The sequence below is a fragment of the Epinephelus fuscoguttatus genome, linkage group LG7, assembly GCF_011397635.1.
Source record: "Epinephelus fuscoguttatus linkage group LG7, E.fuscoguttatus.final_Chr_v1".
Lineage (NCBI taxonomy): Eukaryota > Metazoa > Chordata > Actinopteri > Perciformes > Serranidae > Epinephelus > Epinephelus fuscoguttatus.
In genome coordinates, this window is record NC_064758.1 from 24,094,560 (window position 1) to 24,108,144 (window position 13,585).

General features: G+C 40.8%; 1 protein-coding gene across 1 annotated transcript in view; it reads right to left on the reverse strand.

Annotated features, from left to right (window-relative positions):
* Nucleotides 1–13,585, reverse strand: part of lrp1ab (low density lipoprotein receptor-related protein 1Ab) — a 118,459-nt gene that overhangs the window by 80,909 nt on the left and 23,965 nt on the right. Inside the window, exon 3 of the mRNA XM_049580070.1 lies at nucleotides 4,364–4,501. Coding sequence (XP_049436027.1) covers nucleotides 4,364–4,501 — 138 coding nt within the window. The remainder of the gene's footprint in view (nucleotides 1–4,363; nucleotides 4,502–13,585) is intronic.

Sequence of the window (13,585 nt, forward strand, 5' to 3'; positions counted from 1 at the left end):
TTATGTAAGCACTACTTACTTTCTACTGAACTACACCCACCAACTGTATCACTGTGCAGATGGAAGCATGCATCTACTGTTAGCTCATATAGCACCACTGAGGTAGCCAACATTACAGCTCAGCGGAAGAAGCCTTTCCATCCATGAGTAGATGTACACTTCCTTCTGCACTTTGATATGGTTGGTGGGTTCAGTTAAGTAGAAAGAAAATAGTCCCTACACAAAACTGTTCACAACAGTCTGTGTTTGAGGTGCATCAATGGTGATCAACATCAAATTCCCTCTCCAATATCAAATTATTTTGCTGTGAACACTTCTTTCAAACAGCTGTAATTATTCAAGGTTCTTGCCAAATACTACATTTTACAATATTAGATTATTTCACTAAATAGCTATCTTTTTTTCACTAAATAGGGCTTGAATGCATCATAATTTAACTCAGCGCAACCTTCATCAGGAGTTAATGGCTGCTTAGAGCGAGCATTAACGGGCTCTCCTCCTGCTGATCTCAACACAGATTTGTTGTTCACCACGTAACCTTATCAGGGAAACAAAGGGGTGCATCATCTGACGCAACAACAGTGAGTTTACTATGTCCTTTGTTTCAAAGGAGACCCAGGGAAGATCTCGTTTTGTCCCAAACATGTTTTCTTTTGTCCCCAGGACGATGGGAGGCCGGCTGCTACCAACCATCTTGTCACACAGCAGTAAGATCACAGAGCCTATCTGACAAAAGTCAATTTTATTCTTCTTGTATGTGTTCATTGAGACCTGCTCTTAGGCCTGATAGATGTGACACAACAGAAAAAACAGTGGCCACTGCCCAATGAATATCATCTTATTTGCAGATAGACCGATTGCAGTCAACTAGGTGAATACTGGCCGATGCCGATATTCAGCAGATAAATCTGTGCATTCCTAGTCTGTGGAATATCTTGAGTATCTTGAGTTGAATATCATGATTTCTAAATAGAGATATTGCTGTTGAATTTTTCAGATGTATTTTTTGGTGCTTTGAGCACAACATGTTGAGTGTCATCTAGTTCCATTATATTTGAGAGAAGGCAGACATCTCTACCGATATCTCCAACACTCTCCAACTTACACCAAAACAAAAGAGACTGATAAATGGCACTACAAGTAACAGTGTATGTATATATATATATATATATATATATATATATATATATATATATACACACATTACATATATATTTTGATTTGAAAACATTTTTCTTTCCAATGACTAGGGATGCACTGAATATTCAGTAACCGAATATATTCGGCTGAATATTGAAAAAAAAAAAAAACCACATTCGGTATTCGGTGAAATAAGTTAAAAGCAAGGCCGAATAATAGCAGCATGTTTTGGTAACGCAATCAAACAGCGTGCCGTGACGGGCGGATTAAAATATCGGCAGTGTGGCGATCCATCCGTCACCGCACTCGCATTTGCAACTAAAAATAGTTTTGAGCGAGCAAAATAGGCTTAAATCATTCAGCACGCTGTGCGAGCAGCCTACAGATTTCAACCACCAGCAGAAACGAAAGGCGAATCCCACCGATTGTGGGTTGAACGGGGGTCACAGACATGGACAGTAATGCATTCCTGTCAATTACGGCAGCCATCGGCTTACCGGCGACGGACAAGTCGGCTCCAATAATTTCCTCTTCTTGGCGTGTGGACTGCCCAGAAGTACCTGAACAGCCGAGCCAGCCGAACACAGGTATGTGACGTGTCAGAGGGGAAACGAGCCGTTCAAGGTCCACAAACATCACCGCATCACTGTTCTTTACTTACGAAGGGACTGTTCATTACTTGTCAGGGGAGGAGGGTGGCTGGTCTGGTTGATTCTTATTTTATTTATTTATTTTATTTTGATCCCCCCCTATGTTAATCACTCATTGATGCTGTTTTTGAAGTATGAATAAGTCAATAAGTAATTTATTCCATTGAAATATCATTGATGTATTATAGAAAAGTGATTTATCTTTTTATAAATGACAAAAGGCACATCTGCCTCATTTTCGCTGTGGTATCGTGATACTACTCAGAACCATGATATTTTCATTGGTATCGCACAGTGGGTCCCAATTTCGGTACCGTGACAACACTAATCTGGAGGGGGTTCATCTGCAAAAACTAATGAAAAACTAAACAACGATATTCGGTATTCGGTACTCAGTATTCAGCCAAGCATTTAATATTATTTGGCTTCAGCCACAAATTTTCATTTCAGTGCATCCCTACCAATGACAGCATAAAAATATGGGTTACTCTCTCACTATCAATCCTATACACAAACAACAATGCCAACGTGTTCCAAACTTTGCCACACACTATGAAAATGCTGAGAACATTTATTTCAGTGAGATAAAATTCCTGCCTAACCTTGCTACACTCTCCTTTCTAACTACTCATGTCAACAACTTTTGCAGAATTACTTGGACACGCTGACTGACAAAGTGTGCTTTCAGACACCAGCGCCCAGGTATACTTGCACAACCCGGCAGTTTGTACAAGCAAACACTAGGATGCTTGTGAAAGGCCAGGCCTTTCCCTGAAAAGAGGGGAGCTCACAAACAGCAATGCCAAAAGTTCTGGACACACGGTCGGTGTGTTTGTGTGTGGGGTTATGGGTGTGTTTGGGTGTGTATTTGCAAGAATGTGACTGTGTGAGTGTATGCATGCATTATGAGAACATGTAGGAGTGTGACCAATGCCTTACTTACTGAGGACAGCTGGACTTGTGTCCTCAGGGACAGGCAGTGCATGTTGTGATTGGATGACATCATCGCTGTGTTGTGTAAAAGCTTGTCTCGCGGTGATGACCAGTGTGTGGGATACTAACACTCTCACCCACTCTGTACAACTGTCCACTTCATCAGCCCAACAGTGCTCCTGCTCTTGTGGACAAACCATATCACACTTGAATGCTCTGACTAATGCACTACAACTTTTTAATCTAATAACCCCATGTAGGAGATCTATTTATCAACTCAGTGTTGATCTATGCAAGGGGGTCCAAAAAGAAAACTCTCTATTGCATGGGCAAACAGTGTACAGAGGAGAGTAACATGTACAGATATTAATTACACTGTAATACAGGCCAGGAATTAATTGTCGGAAGTTGCCTAGTGTGGCAGATAGTTGTGCAGCCTTGTTTGTTGATGTTCAGTTCCAGATTTATATATTTATTTTGGTATTTATTACTTTGAGTTAAATATTCAGTAGTCCAAATTTAGGTATTTATAACTTTACTTTACATCTAACAAAACTTTACAGCACTTCACAGAAACTCTCACGTAGGCGCAGATTCAGTGTAACACTTATCCAGTTTCTAATAAAGTCAAAGATTGTCCATTTCTGACATTGGCAATTGTTTTCTGCTGGGGGTGGGGTGTTATTGGCCGATTAAGCAGCTATTTGCTTTTCCTTCTTTCAAGCTATTGTTATTATTTTATCAAAAATGACTCAAATTTAAGTTTGCAGATACTGGAACAGGCAACATAAACTTTGGTCAATAGTTTAAAATTAGTAGATGAGATAAGGTGATCCGAGATTACAGACATTGTTTGTGAACCTGGCAGACCAACCCATGTTCCAGGACTTTGGTCCACTGAGACTTGATTGTAAATATTTGAGTAAGTGTTTCCTTATTCCAGGAAGAGGGATTTTTGATCATGAACAGCACAGTGCATCACTACTACAATAAGCGAAATGGACAGAGACACAAGGGTGTGCTCAACAGAAATTAAAAGCATGTATCCCAACATGAGTTATTGCAACTACAAACAGCCAGCGCTTTAGACAGCTGTATCTGAGGACTGCCTGGCTGAATACTGAGGCAATCCTCTGTGGACAGCCAGTGTTTGCTCCTTTGTCCGCCGCAACAAAGACCAAAACTATGGAGTCAATATGTTCCATCGCTCATTCTTCTATCGACCCTAATTAATAGTAGAGGATTTGATGGGATTCTTCTCCAGCTGCATCCGGACTGAATGCTCATCATTCCCACAGGGATTGGGGAAACAGCCTCATAGCTGAGCTGATTGATAAATTAATGACTTTTTTCCCCAGAAAGAGAAATTCCATTGTAATTGCACAAGCCAGAGTAGGCCAGCTCATTAAAAGGCCTAATAGAGGAGATTATTGGATAGAGATTATAGTTTTGGATGGGAAGACAAGGAGATGCTAGCAAGGAGAAGCTAGTTGGTCATTTCTAACCCACAACAAAGGCTGACACTCTTGTCTCTGTGCGACAGAGGAGATAGAGAAAATGACGATACAATCGCTTCTGAGTGCGATTTGCAGAAAATGGGAGTTAGCAGATGTGTATGCATGCCTTTGTGTGTTTATTACCTCTGCAGTGAGGGCCTTCATCCCAGCCATCAGAGCAATCAGGGACTCCATCGCACACTTTGCTCATATGGATACACACATCCATGTCCAGGCACCCATGTTCGTTAACAGGACACTGGTTCACCCTGTTGTGTGAGCCTGGAAACAAGCAAAAGACATGTAAGAAAAAACAACAGTACAGAGCAAAACATACAGAGAGACAAAAACCTATACACATATAAGAGAGACCTGAGCACAGAATATGAAATACAACAAAGATACAACACGTAACAAAATGCAAGCACAAACTATGGCACCAGAATAGGGCTGCAAATAACTATTATTTTCATTTTTTCTTGAATAATTGTGAGTTGTTTGGTCTATAAAATGTAAAAAAAAAAAAAAAAAAAAAAAAAAAGATGTCCTCAAATGTCTAGTTTTGCCTTAAACCCAAAGATATTAACTTTACTGTCAAAGAGGAGTAAAGAAACCAGAAATTATTCACATTTAAGATGCTGGAATCAGAGAATTTGGAATTTTCCCAAGCGATAAAATGATTATCAAATAAATTCAACATTTAACAACTAATTGGTTAATCATTGTAGCTCTACATCAGAAACAACCTCCACATTCCTATGCACAACCTGGGTGATGATGACAGGTGAAACATGGTCGAAATAGTCCTCAAAATGTCTTCAACGTTGGCTCAAACAACTGAGGAAATGTGTCTTTGACTGGCTGCCTTTACTCAGTGCAGTAGGTTTCAAGTTTTTCAATTAACTTCTCTCCTGGTGTGAGGAGGACAGTGTCATTGATCAGCATTAAATAGTCAATTTAGAAAACAACCCCTACATCCTTGTTAGCCTCATTTTTACATGTCAATCTAGTTTAGCTGTCGTGAGACAACAGGCAACAGGTTAAATTCTGCAGTGAAACATAAAATCATAACGACCCTCTGGCAGATAAAGGGTCTGTTGGAGTTCTGCTCTGTTCTGTTCTGTTGAATCTTTAGCACGAGAAACAAAATGTTCCCTGCATGCATCGAAGAGCCAAATATTATGCACATGTGACATATGTGCACACATTCAGTTACTGTGTACACCCTCAATGTGTACAATATGGCAAAGCAATGAAATGTGGTCTGCAAATGTGATTATCTGGCAGAAAATGCCAAATGCAAACACTGACAACGATATATTGAATCCAAAGGGGCGTGGAGGCCAAAGGACAGAACGTGATCTCCTCTGGTCCAGAAAAAGCAGAGACTTTTTTTTCTCTTTTTTACCAGCGTCACACCAGAACATACAGTAGATGCAGTCTCTTCCCTTCATTCTCTCCCACTCTTCTCTCTATCTCTCCTCTCAGCCCACACTGCACAGCAAACAGTTTGCTTTGGCTGTTTTTCTTCTTCCTCCTCCTCCTCCTTCTCCTCCTCCTCCACCTCTCTTTCCCTTTCTCTCTCTCTAACATCTGCTGACCCATTTTAGAAAAACACTAGAAGCAGAGAAAATAAAGTTCACCGCCTTCACAGGAAACGATCTGTAGAGTTCTGCGGGTTATGTACGGTGCTGAGAGAGGCTTTGAGAGGATGATAGCTGAATTTGTGCAGCCTGAGCTGCAAACCTGTTTCAGATGCCTCCTTCAGAATCTGACTTACACACAGTCTTCAGTGTCTCAATATTAAGCAGCCAAAATGCAGTTCATTTGACCCTTAATTCTGCCTTATGCGTGTTTCTCCTTATCTGGAGTGAGGCTGAGGATAGAGGGTGATGTACTGTAACAAAAATACAATTGACTTGGCATTCAGTATGCCTTTGTGTCATGCACATCCAGTTAAGATGTGGAAAGTTATTAGGTCTTAGAGGAAAGTAAAAATACATCTCTCATGTATTCTTGCAAGGCATACCATCATATAAATCCAAGTGTGGGTGTGCGTAAAGACTTATGAGGGAGAACATTTGCCTGCATGTCGGTATTCCCTGAAGAAAACCACAAGCATTCCCTCTAAGTCCTCTCTATCCATCCAAGAGATTAGTAACCGCACAGATCATAAAATGTAACTCAGTTAAAACAAGTACCTTAAAGTGACAAGAGCTTCCATAATGATCCCACCACAGCAGCCTGTGTGGAAAATGTGCCGCGTTCGAACAGAGAATTAGCTTCTAATACATCGGGCTTAGGGAGAGGGAGAGCTCTCCCATCTGGGGGACGCTAGCATATTAGCAGCCCTCCTGCAGCCTTGGCCTCTAAGCCTTCCTGATTTACATTCAATAAACTGCCAACCTGGGGATTTCTACATAAACTGCAGTACTGAGAATAAACCGCCATGCACACTGGGAATGAAACCCCTGCCAAGGATTTATCATTTGTCAACAGTTTTCTCTGAGTATAAAAGACAAATCACAGTGAAAGTCATCTGAATGACACCCACTGCACAAATCTGTGTCTCTGCAACTATGCATACAATAAGCACACTTGACAGAAAGTGATATGCTGAGGACTAAGCAGACAGGCAGATAAACTAATTCACTGACATAATGTCTGTGGTAAACTATCCCAGGAACCAGGTGCCTGTACAGTGCACACTACAGCCACCAAAAAAAAAATGAGGAGAACTCTACTTTCCATCACACACTCCTGCCTTTCCGCTCACCAGGCAGCAGCAGAAGTTTTTGGAAATACACTAACAACTGCCAGCGATACACAACAGCCGGAAAGAATTGTTTGAGTTCCACAACACAGTAATACCTTGGCAGGAGCTGAATAGGCACCAGCAGCAGAAAACTAAATAGAAAGGACAATATAGAGGATTAAATAACTTTGCAGGAGGGACAATGGAGATGAACCCTGTACACCCTGCTCCAGTTTGGGAAGTTGTTGGCAGTGTATTACAATAAGCTCCCCTCATACTGGCAGTAGCCATTTCCTGCGTCATCTGTCAGTGAAAGCAGAGCGTTACTGTGCAAATCTGACGGGAAAGAATACTGCAGAACTTCTTTTGTCTTTTTGTTTTCAGATGCACAAACACACACACACACACACACACACACACACACACACACACTATACATATTCAAGTCTGTAAAATATTTTATTCTGTAGCTGCTAACTTTTAAAGGGGTTTACTTTCAAAGTGCTGTTTTTGTCCAAGGTTTTAGAGGAAAGAAAACAACACAAATAACTTATTTTGAGCCAAAGGAGGATTTGGAAAAATTCCTACTTCAGAGGATCAACTAATCTTTGTGACACAGTGACCAACTATCTTTATTTAGCAATAAAGTTTTATTCCTTATGAAATGTTTTGGATCTTTGGTCTGGTTTATCCCAGAAAAACTTAAGTGGCCCTTTAAACCAGATAAGTAAAAACGGTTCTCTTAAACATGGCTTGGACCAGCCCAAGATTTACCACAGTCTTATTTAGACTTTTCAGTTACATGAACCACCATCCAGACAAGCACCTCATGACAGGAACAAAGAAATTGCAGAGGAGATCGTTTTACTACTGGAGCCCAGAATTGCATTGTTGTCACAAACAGAAAGGCGTCTGCTCCTTTTGCTCCTGAAGCATTAAGGTTTTTGACATCTGTCATTTGGCACCTCACCCTGTCAAATTAGATTAATGTGTCAGTGAAGCAACAGGACGTAAAGTAATATATCAAGTGTGGAGTGCCTTTTCTGTACTGAAAGATCATAATGTCAAGATGCTCCAGGCAAAGCCAACTACAAGTTACAGTTCCATGAATCTGGAAACTACCCAGAAGCACTTGGCTGTATAGACTCTGTAGAAGTCATGTTCCCATCCAATCTCGCTCCGCCCCAGATGCTGGGGAGAACAAGAACTAAAATAACTGCCTCTTTATTAATGTTTAGGGAGTAGGCATGAGACAATATGAAAATTTAGTGTCGTGATTATCCTAGCCAAAATATATGCATATATTTACCTTATTGTCCTGGTAATCATCCAAATATGCTTACACTCTTAAAATGGCAACAAAACATACTGGAATCATTTTACTTTACATTTTGTTAAAAGATGATAAAATCATATGGCTTCCTACCCTATAAGGAGGTACCAACTGCATATTTACAGTCCTCAAACTCTGTTGCTGTGTGGAAAGATGCAACTTCAGGGTTTCCACATATTGATATTCTATCTTTGGAGCTGGACCGTTCATTAGGTGCACTGTTGTAATATATACGCAGTTTGATAATTCATTGCACCACACGCGCAGAGCGCAGAGCACAGAGTGCAGAGCGCAGAGCGTTCTCTGTACATCCCCTCTCCCCCTGGCGTACACAGATTCTAATTCTGTGGGAAACACTATGCAACTCATGATTAAAAGACTCTTCTCTCTTTTCTTTTTTGTATACTCAGCTTGAAAAGGATAATTTACTCCATATATGAATGCAGCATGTACTCATTTCTAGAGCATAAAGAGAACACTGAGTTACGAATAGAAAAAATGTATTATCATTACAGCAGCAGTCTTTAACAGGATGTTAAAAATGTACTTATCAATGTAAAATGGTGCTGTTTTGACATGTTGACTTGAATTCATTCCCTACTTTTATCAGGTTGCCTTTGGTTAAAATAGAATATTATGAGTTGGTGTGATATTATTTCTTTTGTCACTTATATTTATGGACTTAGATCTTTCTTCCTGACTCTCACTAATAAGGCTCAACACAGATCGTTATCTTGTTTAACTTAATCTTAGTCAACTCTTTAGTTAGGAAGTAACTAAACCAAAATAAAGATCCATTTCAGAAAGCCACTTTCTAAAATATCATAAACTATTCTAGATTAAGCCCTAGTTCTGATTTAATTTATACCCTGTCTGGGAAATCAGCACTCAGTGTGTTTACAGTAAACACAAGCAACTTTATCTTAACCCTTAACTTGCAGTGCAGCATTTCAGCTTTCAGTTCCATTTAATTCACAATCCACATGCCTCTGTGGCATACCATTTATTTGCCAGCAAAACTATCATTTTCATTGTTATGTAGATTACACGTAATTATATTTTAAAAATAAATGGAACACTTAAAGTGGAGCCACTCACAACATGCCATGGGACTATTAAATACTCAATTTAATTAAACTTCATAACTAACTAAAACGTCTGACCTTATCAGTTCATGTTTTAACAGGCTGACCGATATTTTATCTCTTTTTAAACAACAACAAAAAAAATCCAACATGAAATATATCTTATCATTTACCATTCTGGACAAAGTAATTCATACTTTTGTTATCATACTTAATCTAGCAAATTCCTATGTGCTTGCCTCGCCTTGAGTCAGAAGTGCCTCCTTGCTCTCAGCTTATAAAAAATGCAACTGCTAGGATTTGTCTGAGACCAAAAGATAAGATCTATCACCCTGTGGCTTACATTTCCTACCACGCTCGTATTACTTTTGCTGTTATTTTTACTTTGCAAAATGTTTTGCAACTCTCCTTAAAAGTTCCATAAAACATAGATAACATTATAAAATGATAATCATCTCCATCTGTGAGGGGCCACAACACAGAAATGTGAAACCACTTCTATTTGCAGGTACCTTTCTGAAGCAATTTCCTCTCTCACTTCAGTGCAGACAAAACCACAATAAGGTACCAGAAAGAGAAGTGAACACATGTGAAATGAATAATTTAAATCTAGAGATTTTGCACGGCAAACAGGATATCACAATCTGGAATGTGTCGTCAATAATAAAAAGGTATCATATGCCTTACAGTATCATTAGCAGATGCTATAGAAAGTGCTATAGGAGAGAGGGAATATATTATCCAAGAGCCATATTTCACAATAACTTAACATGTCACTTCAATGAGATAGCGCTGATTCTTCAGTAAGTTTGGCAGCCTTGGAGACAAAAGCACTGCAATTGAGAACAATGTAAGAAGCCTGGCAGTGCAGTGGATAACAGACAAAGAAATAGAGGGAAAATTACAACCCTCACACCTATTAGAGGGCAGAGTGAGGATAATTACATTATTGCACTAAACTGTGTGATCAGCTAACAGTGATATTAGCATATCCCCACTGTGTCCTCAGGGATCTTAATTGTTAAAATCTTTCTCCAATCTGCTGCGCTATCTCTCTCCCTCTCATCTCTTATAAGAATCACATATTAAAGAAATGAGCTCTGGGATTCGTCATGATTAAAACATTGTAAACTATGAGTCATAATGCAGAACTTATGTTCAGCTTTATTGAAACTCTTATTGCAGCACGCAGTCTTTGGAGTGAAATATGACTTTGTGCAAAGACAATATTACACATTTCCCTGAGCACGGTGTAGATTCAGGTAATGCATCACTACCTGTGTCACCTTCAAATAATTCCCCCAATACAGAGTGCAGTCATCCCTCGCTTGTGGCTCTGGGTTCCACTAACTTGTCTGACCAGCGCTAGGCATTAGGGTTGGGATGTGAAAGGACGATCTCCCCCAGTGCGTGCTCCCCTCCAACACCTTAACCTCTGGACCCCACCATCCCCCCACCCCTCAGTTTCCGTAGTTATGCAATGACCTTAAATTTGGATCCCCTGTCGACCTTTTGTCCTCAGCATAAAAGCCTGCTTTTCTTCCTGCTCTTCGGGTTCCATGCCAGCCCCTGACTGACTCCCATAAAGTCTGCTGTCAGCTCAAATGAATATGTTGTGCGGGGTGACAGGCAGGCCTGCGCACTGACTAACTCTCCCCTCTCTGGAATCCCACTTTACAGCAACATGCACAACAAGCACATGGCTATGCCAAACCCTACGGAGGCAGCCGCAGCACACAGGACTAACAGTACAGCCTTACAGTATAGCACATTGTGCCCTCACTGGAACAAGACATGATGTACTCTTTCTTCCTGCGTGCTTACTATAATCTTAAAGAATGAACATAAATAGCAATAACCTGAGACAACATGACTTAATACATGAAAGAAATATATATAACTGTGTTCTACTGTGGATTATTGTGCTTTATTTTATCTAGTCTCTTGACTATAGGAATTAGCTTCTATAAAGATCCTGACTAGGATCACGTTAAAGTGATACTCCCCCCAAAAACTGGGTTGTACCCAACTCAGAATTATGTCAGTGGAATCGGCTTTGGCTGTTCAATACAAGCATTTGACTATTAGTTCCTTTTTCTATAAAGAGTTAGAGAGTTTGAGCAGCACATCCAGGGTGACAGCAGCATTCAAAAATAAAGTAAACAAGCCAAGTTAGCCCTCTGATCTAATGCGTGCTAGCTACACTAACAATGGATTGCAAATGTGCAACATTTTTTCTCACAATGTGTCTGGGTCTGCAGCTGCCTTTACTGGAGAGCAGCGTGAAAGCAAGGAGCACTCACTCAGCTAAATCTGGGCACCAAAACATCACCCAGACTGTACACTGGCTGACGAAAAAACAAACAAGTGCTCAACGCTAATCTTTGGTTTTCCAGGAGCAGTGCTACCCAAAACCTATATTTAGTGTTTTTAACATATGAGTATATTAATGGACAGCAGATAGATAAGAATTATGGCACACAATAGTGTGGGAAATTTCTAAGACATTTTCAGATTTTATTCCCCTCCACTGAAACTTTTTTTAATCCCACAAAAACCTTCATAATAAACTGACATTAATTTGATCCACAGTTATTTTTTACAAACTGCAGATGATTTACAGAAACCTTTCATGCCTGCAGGGGGTGAGTGTTTGACACTTAAAAATGATAAATCTTGGTGGAGTATCACTTAAAGCTGAGTTTTGGTTTTTTTTTTTCAGGAAAACAGCAATTCAAATCTATTAAATCTGTGTTCATCTTGTTCAAACAGTTAAGTCTGTTAAATTTGTTGCCTCAGAGTAATATGGTATGGTCTCCAGCTTCAAACACAATCAAACTGTCACTGTGTAAAATGCACTGCACAACATTTCCCCAAAGTAACATACAAAGAGACAGCTAGCAAAAACAAACCAACAAACCATCTGCAACCAGGGGGGGAAACTGTGAGCCAATTACCCCAGAGGAAAGACTGCAGATGAGATATGAGGAACAGAGATGACTCGAGTCTAGCTTCTCCACCTGCTTTGACAGGCAGAGAAGAAGACAGTGTGACACAGGAAAGAAAGAGGGAGAGAAGGAGACAGGGCGTGGAGGAGACAGCAGAGAAAGCGAAGTGGTGCCTGTGTGGCGTGAGAAAGCCCTGTGTTCCCTGCCTGTTGATAGGCCAGTGAAGCTGAGGAGGGCTCAGGGCCGCAGACCAGAGGGATTTACAGGGCTTTGCTCCTTCCTCTGTGGAAGTAGTGTGTCAACCACTGCCACTACAGACCCTCCTGCCCCTGCATGGTGCCCCCTGCGTGTACAGCTACACGACTGACTACAGGCAATGAAAAGACACCCCCTCCCCACCTCAACTTCACTGTAAAAGGCGGTTTCTACAAAGAATGGATCAGAGCTTTACAAAACCATTTCCATTTTCCTCCACAGCCTAAATGCTAATCTGCTCATTTTCTCCTATACAAAGGCTTTTCCTGTAGGATCATCCCGTCTCCCCGTCGCTCCATGTCTCCATCCCATCCCACCACCTCAGCAGTCGACTCTTCCTGGTCGTCTTGGAGAGGCTGCTGAGGCATGACAGTCAGATGGGCCGGACAAAGGACCTGGCTGGCAAGCGTCCAGAGGGGACTCGAGGGCAAGAGATGGACAGATAACCTTGTTGTGTGGCCCACGGCCGCCTCAGGCAGCTGCACCGAGATGATAACTCAATCTTGCCATCAGACCTCCCCACCAGCTTGGGCCCCAGGCCACGGCATCCACTGACATGGGCCAGAGTGTGTAGGCCAACTGACATGGTATGGTTGTGTGTTGGTAGCTACTTTGACCACAGTATCGTGCCACTACTGTTACATCAGACCAACTCTTTGAAGGAGATTCCAGTGAGCAAATTGTCCTGTTGAAAGCAAAGACATAAAATCACATGTCTGCTGGAAGCTTAACGTGAAAGTGTGTGTCTGGATTTGAGATCCACATTTGGCTATTGTTACATTAAATACTTTCAGCCTTTTCAGCCAAGGGTCCCTCCGTTTCATTATGAAACTGCATTCCAGGACATATCCCTTCAAAATTACTTTCAAGCATCAATAAGGTAAAACAAATGAATTTGTGTGCATCTATATGAGTGTACTACTTCTTCCATCCTATGGAGACCACTTTAATGACAGCTTTACAGTAAGACTACAGGGAGTGGCTTGTCAT